Here is a 17,016-nt window from a genome sequence, read left to right on the forward strand (position 1 = left end):
TAGTCAATCTTTTCTACTCATGACTCTAAAAATCATGACTATGGTATCAATAAATAAGAGAGCCAGCTCTCTTAAAAATATCCACTCCCAAAAGATCACGAACATTTGAATGCAAATCCATCACTGACAAAGTGATGAATGGAAACGACACACAAGAGAGATTGGTGCTTTAACTTCTAACCAACTATTCATTTGGGGATAGAGGATTATTAACTTTTTATTCTCAAAAGTTCTGCTTTGAAAAGTGAAACTATAAAGATAGCAAGTCCCTGCTCATATTTGCCCTTCTGAATGGGTGGAGGAGAGGGAATGAGCCGGCTTCTGTCCTTCAGGTACCAATAGAAACCTTTTCATCAAAGCATTACTCATTTTCATCAAAGCATTTACTATGACTGGAACCTCAAGGCAGTGAGCTTGCAGTTTTAGCACTAGAGGCTCTGTTTGCAAATAACAAGAGGGTGATCTGGCATAAAGAAACCAGCCATGAGTCTACTATTAAATAATACCTGTAGGAGAATGCAAGAAAAGGTAGATGAAGGAATGGAGAGATCAAGAAATTAGGAATCTGTCTTCAGCACTGGAGACACCAAAAGGGGTTAAAAAAAGGGTCCATAAAATTAGAGTTTAGGAGATTGGAATCCTGGCTTCTCTCACATAGTTGATTTATTCTGGAAAAAGTATCAGAAATGGAAATTCCCAAATTCTTGTATTTACCCATAATGCAACAATACTTTGCTTCAAAGGTACCAGATGATTGAGATGTTATGCTTTTGTGGTTTTTTTCTGTCAATCCAAGTAGTAAAGCTTTCTCTTTTATCTAGTATTTCAGGTAGGTAATCTCCAGTACTAAAGTGGATAAACCTATCAACTCATTTCACATGCAGCACTGAAAAATCATCACATGCTAACAGCTCATTACTCAGCTGGGAAAGATCAAAACTAATGACAGATGAAATGCTCCTTTTCTTATTATTAGTCCCCTGAGTCACCCAGTTCCCACTGCACTTGGGGTTTGCTGCCTGCCTCTATGTAACAAACAATACTGTTGCTGCAGGTAGCTCCTGTGAGTCATTCCTTGGGCTCACCCACCTATGATTTGTGAGTGAGACGAGCTACTAAGACACTGCTTTCCTCTGGGGTCCCTCACCACATCTGACCCGGCTACTGAGACTGCCAGACGGCTTTTCAGCAAAATATTTTTTTGTTTAAACACACAAATTCTCCATTTTTACCAAGTATACTACTACTACTATGCTTAAATAAATACTAGCAGTTAATGATTATATTAATACATTTGCAAAGTGCAACATCTCATTATCTTAACAATCACCTAGCTAGAGAGAAATAAGCATTTTATGAGATCAAGAAAAATTATGAATAAAAATGGCATATGATGGTAGTAATCTTTCCAAAAAAAGGGAAAATGCAATGTCTATATGGAAGAGGTACAATATCAATTTCACATCTAGGAATGAAAAAAACCTCAAGACTTCACATGATTTATACTTTCCTTGGAAAGTTAATTGAATCTTTTCACTTTCTCTTTAACTCACCAACACTAATGAACTTATACCATAAATAAATTTGCTTCATAAAGTCAATCTGACACACTCCTAAATGTGGATACAAATATGAATAGTACCTCTATGGGTTTGTATTCTTTTTCATAAAATAGCTTGTAAACTCATTTTAATCATATTTTAATCAGGTAAAGACAACTAAATGACTAACTTTTGAAAGATTTCAGAAAAGGACGTGAATAAAAATGGTTTTTTTGAATGCAAGGAGATTGCTCACAAAACTAAATGTCCAAATAACAAAGTAACTTATTTGCTCTTTATGAATATATGAAATATAAAGCAATATGATTCATCATTTTTTCAAAATTTCAAAAGTGAAATAATCTTTAACTTAGCATTCTTTTTCTTCATGTTTTTCTGTAGCACAACAATATGTACAGCCTATAGATAAATTATCTGTATTTGAAATGTTTCTCTGTGTGGATATTTTACTTGTAAAAACATTTAAGGAATTACTTAGTAAATGAAATAATATTATCACAGCATCCTATTTATTATAATCACAACATTATATTAAAAGGTTAACTTCAGATACCATTCCCCAGGCTGATTTCGCTAATGTAGTCATCCTTTAAATAGATATGGTCAGTAATTCTGCATTAAAAAGTGGCTACTCTTTCAACTACCTTTTCACTTGCTGTTTTTAGAAGCAAAACTATGGAATAAAAGTAAACAAAAATAAAAATACCTCTCGTGCTTTTATAACAACATAATTAAAGTGCTAGCCCATAAGACCCTATTCCTACAGACAATTTATGGACGTCCTTACTTTTTACAAGTTCTTTAAAGGACTCTTACAGATCTTTTCTAAGAGCTTGCAGGAACATGATTTAATTGTGGTAGACCTACCTATCTGAGTTCTTCCCACAAATAAACAATAGCAAAGTTCCAGATTTTATGGGATGTAATCCTAGACAGATGGATGGGTATAATACATGCTTTTATGCATAGACACACAGAAATATCTATATAAGCATATAGATATATATCTATTTTTTAACTGGAGAGCATCTGCTGTTAACTTGATCATTTTCATATGGATGCTTTTACAGGTAAAAACAGTACTATAAGCTGTTATTATATACATTTTCATGATTAGCATTACAACTCTTAGACAAAAATATTCCCATACTTCCTACTAATCAATAGTTTTGAGTTTAAGATGAGATTTGTTTGCTACATATATATAAACTCCTAGGACATTAAAGGAAACCCGCTACTCTCAACACAAAGGTTTGAAGAGTTCAGATTCCATCTAGAATAGAGAACTGACAGGACAGTAGATTAATTAAACTAAAGTGACAGTTATGCTGTTCTGGTGGGTTTTTTATTAATGTGTAGCAAAAACTACTGCCATGGTATTTGAGGGAGAAAATCTACAAAGTGAAAAAAATGAACTCTCCTATGCTTTTTCCCACCCTGCAGCTGATAAAGTTTATGCTTCAATCCAAAAGTTGTATCAGTGACTACTATGTACTACTGTATATATATTCCAACATAACCTTTAAATGTATGGCGACTATTCCAGTTTAAAAAGAAAAATAAAACCACTAATATTTTGGTAAATAATGTCTCTTGCTATATAACCATAATCTGTCTAATTTGAAATCTATAGCACACAGGTAAGGCAGAGAATAATAATTAATATGGATCATTTATTAGAATGCCATTCTGTACTAACTTATGGAAAATAAAGGACCATTCTTCAGAGGCTAGTTGTTGTACAAGAAGTTTCTCAAATCATGAATGCATTTTGTTCACTCAGAACTCATTCCTGTGTGCCACAATTATTCACTAGCAAAAATATTCCAAAGGTTGAAAATGAATATATAGAATTCTTCTTGCTGTTCTGGACAGCACAAACTACTAGAAATATTTTCAGTGTAAGGATTACCTTTTCCATTTCAAAAACTGCAACTGTTACCAGAGTATGGAAAAGAAGGTTCAACAACAGCATCTATTTCAAAAGAACTCCATAAACATTGGTAGCACAAAAATATACATATCCACATATATAAATGCATACAATGATATGAAATGCAGAAACTCTGCAAAAAAAATATTGCTATCTTCAGATAACTGACTTTTTGTAGCAAATTAAACATTCCCTTCACTTAATTTACTAGCAAAAACATCTCTGTGTAAGCCCACTCCAAAGTGAGAGAAATGTAAAAGAATTCTAATTAAAGCATTAAAAGGATAGTCAATGTCTCCTCCAGACCAGATGACTGTGAATTCCCCATAGAATTCAATTTAAAGTGTTTTCTGTTTGAGCATCACATTACATGAGGTAGAGAGGAAACTTTAAAAAACTATAAAATTCACTTTGACTTACCAGAAAAGACACTGGGGATCTTGGAAAGAAAACTTTTGACTGTACGAATAGGAATCCCATTTTTCTCATCTTGCATGCGGGCTATGACGTCTTCCATCTGAACACAGAGAAAAAAAATAAAAGAAAGAAAGAATGAAGAAATCCAGAATTATTTCCAAAAATAAATCATCCAAGAAATCCAAGATCAATCTTTCAGAATGATAGGTGCAGTCTGGCTATTTCTTTTTTTAACTTACAACTTCTGTATTTTTATTGAACAGGCTAAAAAACTGTGAAGAATTTATTTGTGGATAGCAGTAAAAAAAATGTACATGCTCAAAGTCTTTTGAGAAAGAAATACTAACACAAACCAAAGTTAATGTAGCTAAAAGTAGTTAAAAACTATTGCTGGGTATAGAGCTTCAGGTTTTGATTGTATTGCTGGTATTTTACCACGTATAACAGCAAAATAGACTTATACAGCCTTCCAGGGGACCGATACATTTCTCAAAAAGGCTGTTAAAAAAAAATAGAGCTTTTATGTTCAAAGCAAAACCTCCTTGTTTCTTTTGAAAAGAGGAAAAAAATACATTATGTTGCAATTTTGCATCCCTGGGGAATGCAGAGCCAGAAACATAAGATTTTTTTGTAGGTATAAAAATGTTTAAAATCACTTTGCTGTCTTTTTTTTTTTTTTTTTTTTTTTACTATTTGTACATGTGCTCATTTTTTCCGACTCATGTTTTAGACAAATTTGGCCCATAAATATTATAAATTATGCCCAACACAAAGGTTCACTTTCATGTGAACTATGAACAGCAAGCACTTTTACTGGAAAATGCAAAGAATAGAGTCAGTAATTAGGCTGACAATGCTGACTTTTATTCTTGCATATTTCATAATTGAAGTATATACATTAGATAACTTCCATCTTTCTTTCTTTGAATATCTAACTTCTCAAAATATTAAATGATATTGTGATAAAATGAATTACAACTATCCTTCCTTTCTCCTTAAATCAACAACACTCTCCATATGAAAAACTCTGTGTGACAGAACCTTTAATATTATTTTATCAGTCAAATCATAAAAAAAAAAAAATGCCTCTCACCTCTGCCCCCCACAGCAGGTTCCCAAACAATTCATGAAAAGTTTGTGGCTGGGTTGTGTTGAGAAAAGAGACGAACAGACAAAATTCTTTTGCACAGCTTTTTTCCACAGAAGTCAGATGACCCAAATCAACAAATAGCAAATCAGCAGCAGTTGCAGCTGTGCATTAATTGGCCCAGCAGGGGAGTTGTATAGAGCCAGGAAAGGGAGCTGCAATGAGCAGTGGTGTGTGTAGGGAGAAAGAACCAAAATCCATACCAAAAATTAAACCAAAATCAATTAGTCTGACTGCTCATGGAAAACCTGTTTATATAAAGAGTGTCTGGAGGTTCATGTGTGCCATGTACTTATGGATCATTCTTTAAAAACCCAAGGAACACAAATCTAGTGGCGCTGTCCAAAGCAGAAAGTATACACAAGAAGTACATACTGTTAGCAAGAAGTGGAAGACCGAGTCTATTGCTCAGAATTATGGAATGTACAAATGTAAAAGAAGAAAAGAACCAATGTTCATTGTAATGACTTTCATCTGACATGGAATTTAATTATTTAAATAGAAAAAGTTTCTGATAATTTTCTGAAGAAATTGTCAGGTAGACAAATCGTTGTCTATGAAATGGAATCTGTCCCTGTATTTATTATGCATATAAGTGAAGGCTTGTTTCTACCCCTTCCAAATTCAGTTGGTAAACTGTCCTATTGAGCCTTTAAATGAATAAGAAGTCATTGAAATTCAAGTTAATATCTCTGCTTTAAACAATAAAATAAATTATAACCATAGGTCCATGGTCTTCTATGGAAATGAATGGAGGTAAATTTGATTATGAATTCCACATATGCAGCGTAAGCTTTCAATACTGCAAGAACTGCAGAGAGCATAATAATGTATGTTACACTAGGACAAAGTCTAGAATATAATTCATACACAAGGCAACATGACAAAGGTATATTTGCACTATAATGATTGCTATAAATGTAGGACAAACCTGGAACATAATATGCAGTTACCTCTTTCTCAGGAACACACAAGAGTGCAAACGGTTAATGCCTAGAATTTCTAGTGCTGTCAGTAATCAATCTTTTGAGGGTATATCGAATAAATTGTTAACTGACATTCACATATGCTTTCCTAAACTTGCTTCATGGAGAAGATCTAATCTAAACTGTATTAAAACTAACTGATAGGGACTGCAGCTTAGCTCTAGGGCAGTTTTCTTGTTTTGATTAGTGAAGGAAGCTCTAGGATGTCTGCATTGCAAAATTACACCTTTCCCTGCACGTCTAGCTTAGATTATTGTTCCATGTCAGAAGCATACACCCTCTGTACAAAAGGCAGCTCACACTCCAGACAGCATCACTGTGAACTGCCTGGTTATTTCAGTATACCAAGATTACTGCATAAGTGAGTGGGAATGTTCTGAAACAAGATACAGCACAACAGACTCCTTATTAGTTACAGTTGACTTGAGATTCTGTGTTATCTTTTAGACTACAAAATTATCATTTTCCTTTTTGTCCCGTTTTTGCACAGAAATCTAAAAGATCACTTGTGTTTTGTGATCATCTCAAATCTTAAACATAAGAACTCCAGAAAATGAAAGGCACATTTAAAAAGAAAATGCTTCAATTAAAGATTCAAAGACATCTAATCCAACACATGCAGGTGCACAATTTACTTTTGATATATGTAGTCCCTATTTCTGTTGTAGCTGCTTTAAATTCAGCTAATGTATAATCTCTTTCACAGAAAAACATCTCATTTAATCATATTTGGGAAGCAGCACTCAAGGCACTTCTCTGTCATTCATCACCAATAACCTAAGACAATGAAAAGGGCAGAATAGTTTAATTAGAATGATGAAAGAAAATCTTAATGTAATTCTGCTCAAGAAGTCTAATCTGGGAAACACAAGCTGCTACCTGATATAATAATTTTCCTTCTTGACGTTTCATTGTTTGCTTCGGAGTCACCTGACCCGACACTCAGAAGTGAAATATAAGCTCCTTCACTTCACCTCAGAATTAGGCTGTCACAGTTCTTTTCTTATGTGCTTACCTAGCTAAACCTGGCTGGCTCTGTTCATGTAACGGGATCTTTTTCAGCCTTAAGCCTTCTCAAGGAACTCAAGAAAAGAACTCCACAAACAACAGCTGCCTCCAGATCACTCTGCAAATGAAGCTCAATGCGCTAGAGAAAAGGAAGTTATATAAGCACATCTTTTAGCCTTTTCAGTCATCATTATTTACTATTAACAGGGAAAGTGTAGCTAGAAGGAAATTTACAGGGCAGCAAGGATTCTACAAGAGCATTTCTAAATGAATGTACAATTCAAAAAATGGGCCCTTTGTTTGCCAGTGAGGCAATTTTAACCGTGACAAAAACTCACTAACCTGCTGATGCATAGGCAACTCAGACCAAACGTACAATATTAATATTTAATACTTCACTTGTCTCCTTATGAAGATAATTTGCAGGTTTCATCTTCACATGCAAGAACTCTCTGAAATCTATTTAAAAGACTAACTCTATGACAACACTGACAATGCATCTTATATGAATAATAATAATTTAAAAAAAAATTATAGCGAGATCCTGTAATAGAAAGGCTACAGGATACAGGAGCCATTGTCTAATAATGACTACAGACTGCTCCAAATGCACTAGGAGCTAGACATGGAGACAAGCATGGCTTATCCCAGGGCAGAACCCACCGAGAACTAACATGTCCACGGAGTCTGTAGTATCTGGCCATGGAGAAGAGAGATTAAAAGTTATCAAATGGGAAGTGAAGGTAATGGTTCTCAGTCGTGTGTATTTCTAAAAGTCCACTGAAGGGCTATGATTACTATTACTATGCTTCTCTTCTTCTCTGATACAACCATAACAGGTTTCTGCCATAGAGGCTACGATTCACCTCTTCTGTCTTTAATCAGTCACTAGCCAAAGGTATCTCTCTTTCTCCATTATTGACAGTGAAAGTCTTGACAACAAACCAGGATTAGTGTCCTTTAGCTATTTACTGCTAGGTGAAATGAACTCGGCTCCTAGGAGCAAAAGGTTTATGGTTCCTTAGATTTCAGTACCATGTAGATTGGAAAGACCCTGATCTTTACATTTCTAAATCTAAACATGAATTTCAATGCTAATCATTCACACATCTTGCAAAAATCATCCCTTTGCACCATAATTCAGCATCACTGCTTCCTAAGAAGTGGTTGTTTGCTTGGGTTTTAATTAATTCAAATACAACAAGGTTGAATACTCAAAAAGTTTGTCAGTGCAGGACAATAATTTTTTCTTCCCTTAAAAGCAAGCCTAAATCAACTCCACATAAAGATGGTCACTAGATACATGGATTCCAAGGCTAGAAAAGGAAAGCAGTGGTCTGGAACTAACCGAAGTTCAACAGATGGCAAAAGCTTGAAGTCTTGACCTACTTAAATGTTCACAGTTATCTCAGTTTGATTTCGGTTACTAAAATAAATGTCAATGCCAGGGAATTGAAAGTATAATAAGGAATACTAGAATGAAACTAAGCATAATTTTGTACTCAGTTATTGTACCCCAGAACAGGGGATTGCTCTTACATAGAGTGTACTGGGGTCCACCCACACTGCAGCCTCATTAACTTTGTTAAAATCTTTCTTCCTCATTTTACCCAAATGCAGGGGTGGAATAACCTGGCAGAACTAACTACAAAACTCACCCAAACATGTTAACAAAGTACAAGAAGTTACAATATATAATAATTTCTTACACTATGCAACAAGTTTCCCTAGATTTTTTTTTCCCACTCCCTACTTAAACACGTTATGGAGTCTGAGGTCCTTAGCGCAGCCGGCCAGCAGGCTGCAGGAGGCTTTCCTTAGCCAACCCGCCCCATGCAGAGATGTACATGAAGCAATGTGGGCTGAACAAAGCCAGCAGGGTAGGAGAAAGCTGCAAGGTTCCTGACAAGGTAATGGCCATTTTTTCTGTTTTCTAACACATGCTAACCATACAGAATAGATAGATATATTCTTATCTTGCTGATATGTTCATGCTTTTGCAGTAATCCTCTCTTAAAACTGCATTGTACTACATATGCTCTGTCTCTCACACTGCCAACTGTACTACAAATTTTCTGTTGAGACCTCCACCCGCTAAACAACTTGTTATTGCAGGATGCAGAAAATTTTTTAAGAAAATATTTTGTTGTGGTTTACTGGGGCAAAAAATCTGTATATTTACATGAATGGCTAAACTATGCCATCAGAGTTACATTTTAGGAGCCTCAGAATCTCTGTCTTCCCATGTGAGCTGCTCTTTGCCTGACCATGTATGCCAACAATCGTTGCAATATCCTTCTTTAATTGAACAATCAAAGTGCCACCTGAGAGCTGCCCAACTCAGTGAACCAGGGGGCTTTGTTCAGCTAGTCAAGCTGCATCACAGAGAAGAAAAGAGCACAAAATACAGGACCTACAGATCCCGGGAGGCTGCACTGACAAGCACAAATTCAGGCAAACTGATTGCCAGATAAAGTATTTCAGTGTTGCTCAACAGACTAAAGCAAATCATCTCAGGTCAGGAGTGCTGACAAGTCTTTTTAATTCAAGTGTGTAGAAACAGGATTGTTTGACATCTCTGTATCAAAGATTTTAGCATTTTTCATTTAATGCAGAATTGGGTTATTTCAACTCTTCATTCCTACTTGGGATGAAAATAAATATTAAGACATTCACAAGTCCAGAAAAGTACATTTAGATTTTTGACAGAAGTACAACACTGAAAGATGGCTTAAAACATGCAGGATTAACTAAGCTGTTAATGACAGTCATGCAGGAACTATCTGAGCTTACTGGAACAAAAGCAGTCAGTCAGGCATTCCTCTAAGTCAGCAATATTGCTTCTCCGATCAATCAATACAGAGAGCTGCCCTAAGTACTCTCTGATGAGCATCAAATTAAAGAATAACTTACTCAATGAAAAGAATACCAGAACCACTGGTCTCATTCTTTTCAGAACATCTATTTGTTGAAGTAATTATTTGAGACTGTAAAAATCAAATGACAAATCAACACAAAAGTTTCCCATCATATTAAATGGATGCAGTGGAGATACTTTGAGGAGCCTAATTCACTTGATGCCTCTGCCTCATGTTCTGTTCCTTCTGCAGTACGAAGTCACTGGTGTGAACAAGTAGTTCATGCTCTGTCCTCAAAAAGAATAGTTGAGGAGAGTCAAAGGTGTTCTGACTCCACAGGGAGCACAAAACTCTGTACTGAAGAATTATCTGTTATCACTCTATGTTTGCATTAGTAATTGTCAATTTCTGAGTTTATAATTAAGATTGAAATTTGTCCTATTTATCCGTACTGTGTCAGATACAACAAGCAGGTATTGTTCCAAACTGGCTGTAAAACCATATTACCATATATACTAGTAGCCTGTGCTTATATGAAATGCGTGCAGGGCAAGCTTCCTTCATTTGTTAAGAATAATTTAGATTATTTTGAATTTATTTGAATTTTATTTGAGTTTTATGCAATTATTGTTGAGATCTGGGTTTGTTCTAATTAGATGAACAGTCCCACTAGGCTTGTCCCTGCCATCCACTCTGTGTTCACCACGAACTTGCATCAATATGATAGACTGCACACTTTGTTGATCTAGAACAGTCCTTTTGGAATGATAATTTTAAGCATATTTTCATGTTACTTATGCATCCAAGATGCTTAATCAACAAAACCAGAATTTCATTAAAACAGTGCTTGTAGATTAATACAAATCACAGAAGTCGTTATTTTGATTTTTATTTCTGTCTTGCCCATTTTGAGCAGTTATACCAAATTCTGTATATCAGTACCAGGAGAAGCAGAGTCCTAGGGACAATGAATGAACATGCACTCACAGAGGCACAGCTAGGCTGCTATAAAAGCAGCAGTATCTACCTTTCAATAGTGCTGAACTATCTAATAGAGTTAATGAAAATAAATCCCTTCTTACATACGTTCTCTCAAAGGGGAAAAAAAGCACAATCTTCATGTAAAGTTTACTGAAATCACACAGAATATGCAAAATCAGTTAAGTTTTGGCAACTCAGATATTGATAACTACTACATATCAAAGAATTTTCAATGAAGTTACTTTAAAATGTATTATTTGGAAAAGAGAGTATCTGAGGAAGAAATACAGTTTCAGAATTAAAAATGCTGAAAAAAATAAATTATCTGCTAAAACAGAGTTTAGTTGACCTCTTTTTAATATTTTTGGAAGGATAACTTGATAGCATGCTTTGCACCTGTGATTAACCTGTAATCATGTGGCCTATTTGGAATCTACAGCTGTCAGTGATCCCTAGATAAAGAATGGATAAAGGTTAATCCCCATCACATTAATATGTAGAGTACTTAATGGAAAATCTTGAAAAGATCATATAGTACATTCTGTAGATATTTATTTATGTCAAGAAGTTATTCTCTCTTCTCCCATGGACTTCTAATGTTGAGCTAGTGCTCTGATGCACCAACATTTCACACTCTGAATTTTTTCTCTGCTTCATACACTGGATAAACTGGAGATCTCCCAGTAACCTTCCATTTCCACCACTACTCTACAGCTACTTCTTGTTGTGCCTTCTTTGAATAAGTCAAACTGAAAACATGTAATTAATACTGCATTTCACCAGAAAAAAAAAGGGCTTTTTAAATTCTAATTCAGAAAAACTGTGTGTTTCCTTCTGTCAGTATATTTTTTGAAGAATTCAGCAAGTTAGAACTATGCCAACAAACCCATAACACAGCATGGACTATTGCTTCCTTTTTTTTCAATTAGATTAATTTTTTTTTGCCTGAGTCCTACATCTAAATATATAGGTCATACGTCCAGTTCACTGCATGTACATTACTGTTATATGGCTGGACAACGAACAACAAACTGAAGTAGTTTCTAAAAGCTACTCAATTAATATTACAGAAAAAACATATAACTTTGGGGGAATATATCATACTGACTCAGCTTTGGAATCAAAAAAAAATTATAGAAAACACTATACTAACTATATGAAAAATCAGTTAGGTGGCAATTTTACCTCCCTGGACTTCATTAAAATGCATCAAACAGACAAACAAACAAACAAACATACTAAGTAAAGGCAAAGGTTGTATTTTTTAAATTAACCAAGTGAAAAATAATTAAAATATTCTTTAAAACTGTTTCACACTGTTAATACTTCATAATTATTTTTACTCTGGTCTTTCAAGCCAAGCAGCATTCCCATATTTAGGAAATGTTATAATCAGACATGGAAAATACAAAAATCAACGCAGTCATGCAAAAGTTATCAATTTAAATGCATGGTTTTCACATTTAAGTTTCAGATAGGTAAATAAAAGCATTTCAATTTATCTGTTTTTCTTGGAACTTGGAAATTTTTAAATAAAAATAGTTAGAAATACAACCTTCTCAAACCTTGAACTCTAATGTTGCACCACCAAACCGGAAGAGGCTTATCCAAAGGAGTTAAAACACACATCCAGATGGTGAAATTTCAAAACCACTGAAGTAAAAAATAATTCTGGAAATTGCACCTTTGCTTTCAGTAAAATCATTATTTCCATCACAAGTGTGAAACATTGGTTAGAATGGCAAAGGAAAAGGAAGCATCACTATGGGTACTCGAGAAGGAAACAGCTTGATGAAGGAAGTCTTGGTGAAAGAGTATTTATACTAGTAGAGGGATTTCTGTAAGAATACTTCATTCAGAATAAAACATATTTTTTTTAAAGCAGCTAAAAATATAAATACTATTTATTAATTTGTCAGGCCATGACTTGAGCTTCTAAACTGTGCTAGCAGAGATAGAAATCATGTTTCTTAGTCAAGGTACATATTTTTAAAATATGGTCTTTCAAAGCCAAGATGTTTCCTGAGTTGTAGTGATCATTTGTGGTATCACAGTCCTGACATGAAAAATGGGGTCTTCTGTGTATTTCTGAAACTGACAAGCTCAACTGGAAACCTGGACTCTGAGATCCCAAATGGACTTCTCAAAACAGTATTATAAAAATATTCAAAAGGTTTGGATTTTTTTCCAAGGAGGAACAAGAGCAAATTGTCAAAATTCAACAGGAAAAAAAAAAAAAAAAAAAAAAGAACTGAACAGATTCTGGTACCCTCATCAGTATACAGGCTAAGATTTTAAAGAAAACACAAACACACATTTTTGTAGGAAATGCAAAACAAGGACTAAACTAGCTGATACATAGTTAATTCAGATACAAAAGTGAAAAGTAGCTAAATGGTGCATTATTGCTTTCCCAAAAAACACTCAAAAATAGTAGTTACGGGATATAGCAGAGTCATGATGTATATGCATCTACCTAAAAAAAAAAAAAAAAAGGGGGGACGACATTTTCCAGAATATTTACATTTACTCCAAAAGAATGTCATTTAATTCTGAAGTCCACAAAAACAGATGTTTTTGAAATTGGTACATCTTTCTTACATCATCTGTTACTAATGGGTTTAAATCTAAATTTAGCTGGTTGGAATCTCTTTTCCTTGCTTGTCAGATGATTCCAAACATTACAAAGTCACATCACCACAGCAGATCATTTTAGAAGTATCTATTGCTGAGCAAGGAGAAGACCTTTTTTAAAAACATGCAATATAATTAGCCTTCAAATGCTGAAGAAGGAAGAAGTAATTACAAGAAATGTTCAAAATTACATGGACAGAAATAACACTTCAGGGTAAACAATGATATGAAAAGAGAATATGAATTTGAAAACGAGCCTGCATATATTTCAAGGTTTTCTTCTGACCTGCTCTAGACAACAGCTGATGAGGAAGCGGATCAACGCACAAGATTTCTTCTCCATTCACAATGAAACTGCAAGAAGGAACACTTACAGAAACATAGAACAGTTTGGGTTGGAAGGGACCTCCAAAGAGCCAACTCCCCTGCAATGAATAGGAACATGTTCAACTAGATCAGATTGTTCAGAGCTTTGTCTGACATAACCCTGAATGTTTCCAGGGATGGGGCATCTGGGCAACCTGTTCCAGTGTTCCACCAACGTATGGAAAAGATAAAGCCTAAGCAGTTTGGTAATTTCTGCATTGCTTTCTGCCCTGTGGCAGGGGAAGACTGAAGGAGGCAAGCTGGTCTTCTGCTAATATTTCAGCATCTAGGGAATTGAGATACTGTATAAAACTAAATTTCTAGCTCTCTTGGTCTTTTAAATTGCTCCGAGGCATTAAACTCCATGAAATACATAAATACAACTGCTACCACCAAAACATATTTTTACCAGTAACTTTTAAATTATGCTTTTGTAAGATTTTTTTTTCTTAAGAATTGTATTACAGTATAGTAAGCTTTCAGTATCAGTATGGTCTGCTGATGTAATATGGTAACATAGCATTATATGACAGATGGATTGGTTTCACAGTAGTCTGTTCACCCTCTGTTACACAACTTAATTGAAAACAAACATTTTATTTTACCTAATCTGAACAGACAGAAACTAGACAGTTGTGCATATTCTGGCTGTGTCAGTTCTTAAAGCATACCTAATTCACCCATTTTCACTTTAAGAACAACATAAAAGAAAGGAAAACAAATCATTTATTGAAGTAATGATCTGCCAAGTGAACAATACAAAACATGAATGGATAAAGTCTACAGGAAATACAATCATGGAACATTCTCTATGCAAAAAAACATATCAAGAAGAGTACTGAAATATATTAAACAGAGCATTTAAACAGTTTTCCATTTAAAAATTGGCTATCATAATTCCAGTATAACCAGTATGTTTTCCCTCCTCATTAAAAATTTTACCATCACCTCCTTTGAGCCAGTAGAAGTTCCAGGCCTGTTCATCTTTTTACTACTTTTGAAAACATCACACACAGACCAGTAATTTTCATGTTAAAAATCAAACTTTCCTAATATAGCTCTTGCTAGTAACAATTTGGGAACTGTAGGTTCTATAGGTTTATGTAAGACAAGCAAAGCATACAGATATTAGCCTGCCCTTCAGTGATGAAATAAGGTATTCCTCCATGTCAAGCAACAGTCTTTCATCTCTCATCAACTATATAAATTAGTCAAGCTTCTCATCAGAATGTGAAAAAAAAATTAACAAAAATAAGTCATAAGTGTACTTATTCAGCAAGGAGTAATAAAGTTCTACATCTGTTTTTTGAAAAAATATTGGGGAAATCTATGTGGAAGGTGAAAGTTTTTTTTTTTTTTTTTTTTTTTTTTACAATGGGTTTTACAGTTTTGAAATGTATATTAATTTGAATGGGGGAAAAAAACCCAAAATGTGAGTATTTGCTGTGAAACAAAGTATGAAAAGAAATATTTCATAAGTTTCTTAATTTGAAAGAAGGTATTTCTATCATCTATTACTGCAGAGTACAATTAAATAGAAGAGTAATTAAAACAATGAAAGGTATTTTGCAGAGTGTCAAAATTGCCACCATTTGATTTTTAATTTCTCAACATTACCAGAATTATTCCAGTATGGAATTCTAGCTATATCAGTCTTATTCTAATTGGGATTATTAGGATTATTTTCCTAAAACAGAGTAGATGTTTTGATGGTATTCACAAAATCCTGGAATTGCCCTAAAAATTCATAAAATTATAGCAAAAGTCAATTGATTGACAGAACATAGCCCATTCCTTCTTTTAGCATTTATTTGGAAGAAAAGGATTAGTCAAAATTTTGGTAAGGGTTGATTCTATACAATGAATACACAAAAGAGAAATGAAAATTCCTTGTTTAAAAATGAAGTCTAAGTTAGCCACACTCTTTTATCAAAGCAAGCTTTCCCAAGAGCTTTTTTAAAAGGAATCTCTGATAAAATGCAGTAACACCAGTCCATCAAACTCCATTAGAGCATCTAATTCCTTCATACATAGTTACCTCACACACACACACAGACTGACTTCTTGGCTTCACCTCCTAAAAATTAAGGTTATCTGATTTCCAGAAGCCCTGCTCTTTTCCATCCACTGAAAAAGGATCTAGGTTTTTCTCACTTGCACTCTACATTGCTGTATTTTCACAAGGATCCTCTACCATGTGTTGGTACTGAAGCAATTTCAATAAAGCCTTATTCATCAAACCACTTAAACTGTGTGTAAACTTTAAGGCTGAAATTTTCTAAGAAAATGAAAGTAACTAAATACTTAACTCACATTAAAACCCTGACATATCAAGACAGCAGCTGACACAGTGAAGAGTGTGTATGTTCTAGTGCTTTGTGGAATAGGAGCTCATTCCAACGTGACATTTCCTAGTTTATAATTTCATGGTTGCAGTGTAATTAGCAAAAGTAGAACAAATTTTGTGGTGCTTCCTTTCAGTTGTGTGTAGCAACTACATTAGCTCTACCACCCCACTGGACTTGTTCTGAAAGAATTAAGGAAATTAGAAACTGACTGTCTCCCTCTGTCTTAATTAATTTTGCTCTGTTTTTAAAAACATGAATTTGTTTTATGAGTTTATGTTATTTTTTTTACAGAAAATCCAACTATACTTTAATTTCCTTAGGGATAAAGAAAGTAATTTCATTTTAAAAGGCTATTTTGCCATCAAAACACTAGCTTTTGAATTCTGATGATGGAGACACATTAAAGCAAATCAGGTCTGAATATACTGTGCTTGTCCAATTCAGTCATAGTTTGACATTCACTGTATCTACATTTTATTTTCCTTTGCAGTCCTATTCCTTTTGATTAGAAATATTCTGTGTTTTTATTGTCAAATCATTTTTATGCCACAAAAGAAAGCAGAGCACCAGTCAGTAACAGATTTGAAATATGTGAGCTCTGAAAAGTGTGAAAGATGGTTATAAACCCATTTGTTTTGTCTGTTACACAGTCAGAAAATGATCTTTTGTTATAAATCAGCTTCAGTATTCACATACTATTATATATATAGAATGAAATGAGAATAATATTAAAATTAGAGACTTTAATTTATAACCAAAAACTGAAAATGGATTTG

At 34.2% G+C, this 17,016-nt stretch overlaps 1 protein-coding gene across 11 annotated transcripts in view; it reads right to left on the reverse strand.

Moving 5' to 3' along the window:
* Nucleotides 1-17,016, reverse strand: part of RGS7 (regulator of G protein signaling 7) — a 256,673-nt gene that overhangs the window by 146,985 nt on the left and 92,672 nt on the right. For all 11 annotated transcript variants that reach the window (XR_013928521.1, XM_080389764.1, XM_080389763.1 and 8 more), the window contains exon 3: nucleotides 3,916-4,012. Coding sequence is in view for 10 of the 11 variants with exons in the window: in XM_080389764.1 (XP_080245890.1) it covers nucleotides 3,916-4,012 (97 nt within the window). In the remaining variant the exon portion in view is untranslated. The remainder of the gene's footprint in view (nucleotides 1-3,915; nucleotides 4,013-17,016) is intronic.

Source organism: Falco punctatus (genome assembly GCF_963210335.1).
Source record: "Falco punctatus genome assembly, chromosome: 5".
Lineage (NCBI taxonomy): Eukaryota > Metazoa > Chordata > Aves > Falconiformes > Falconidae > Falco > Falco punctatus.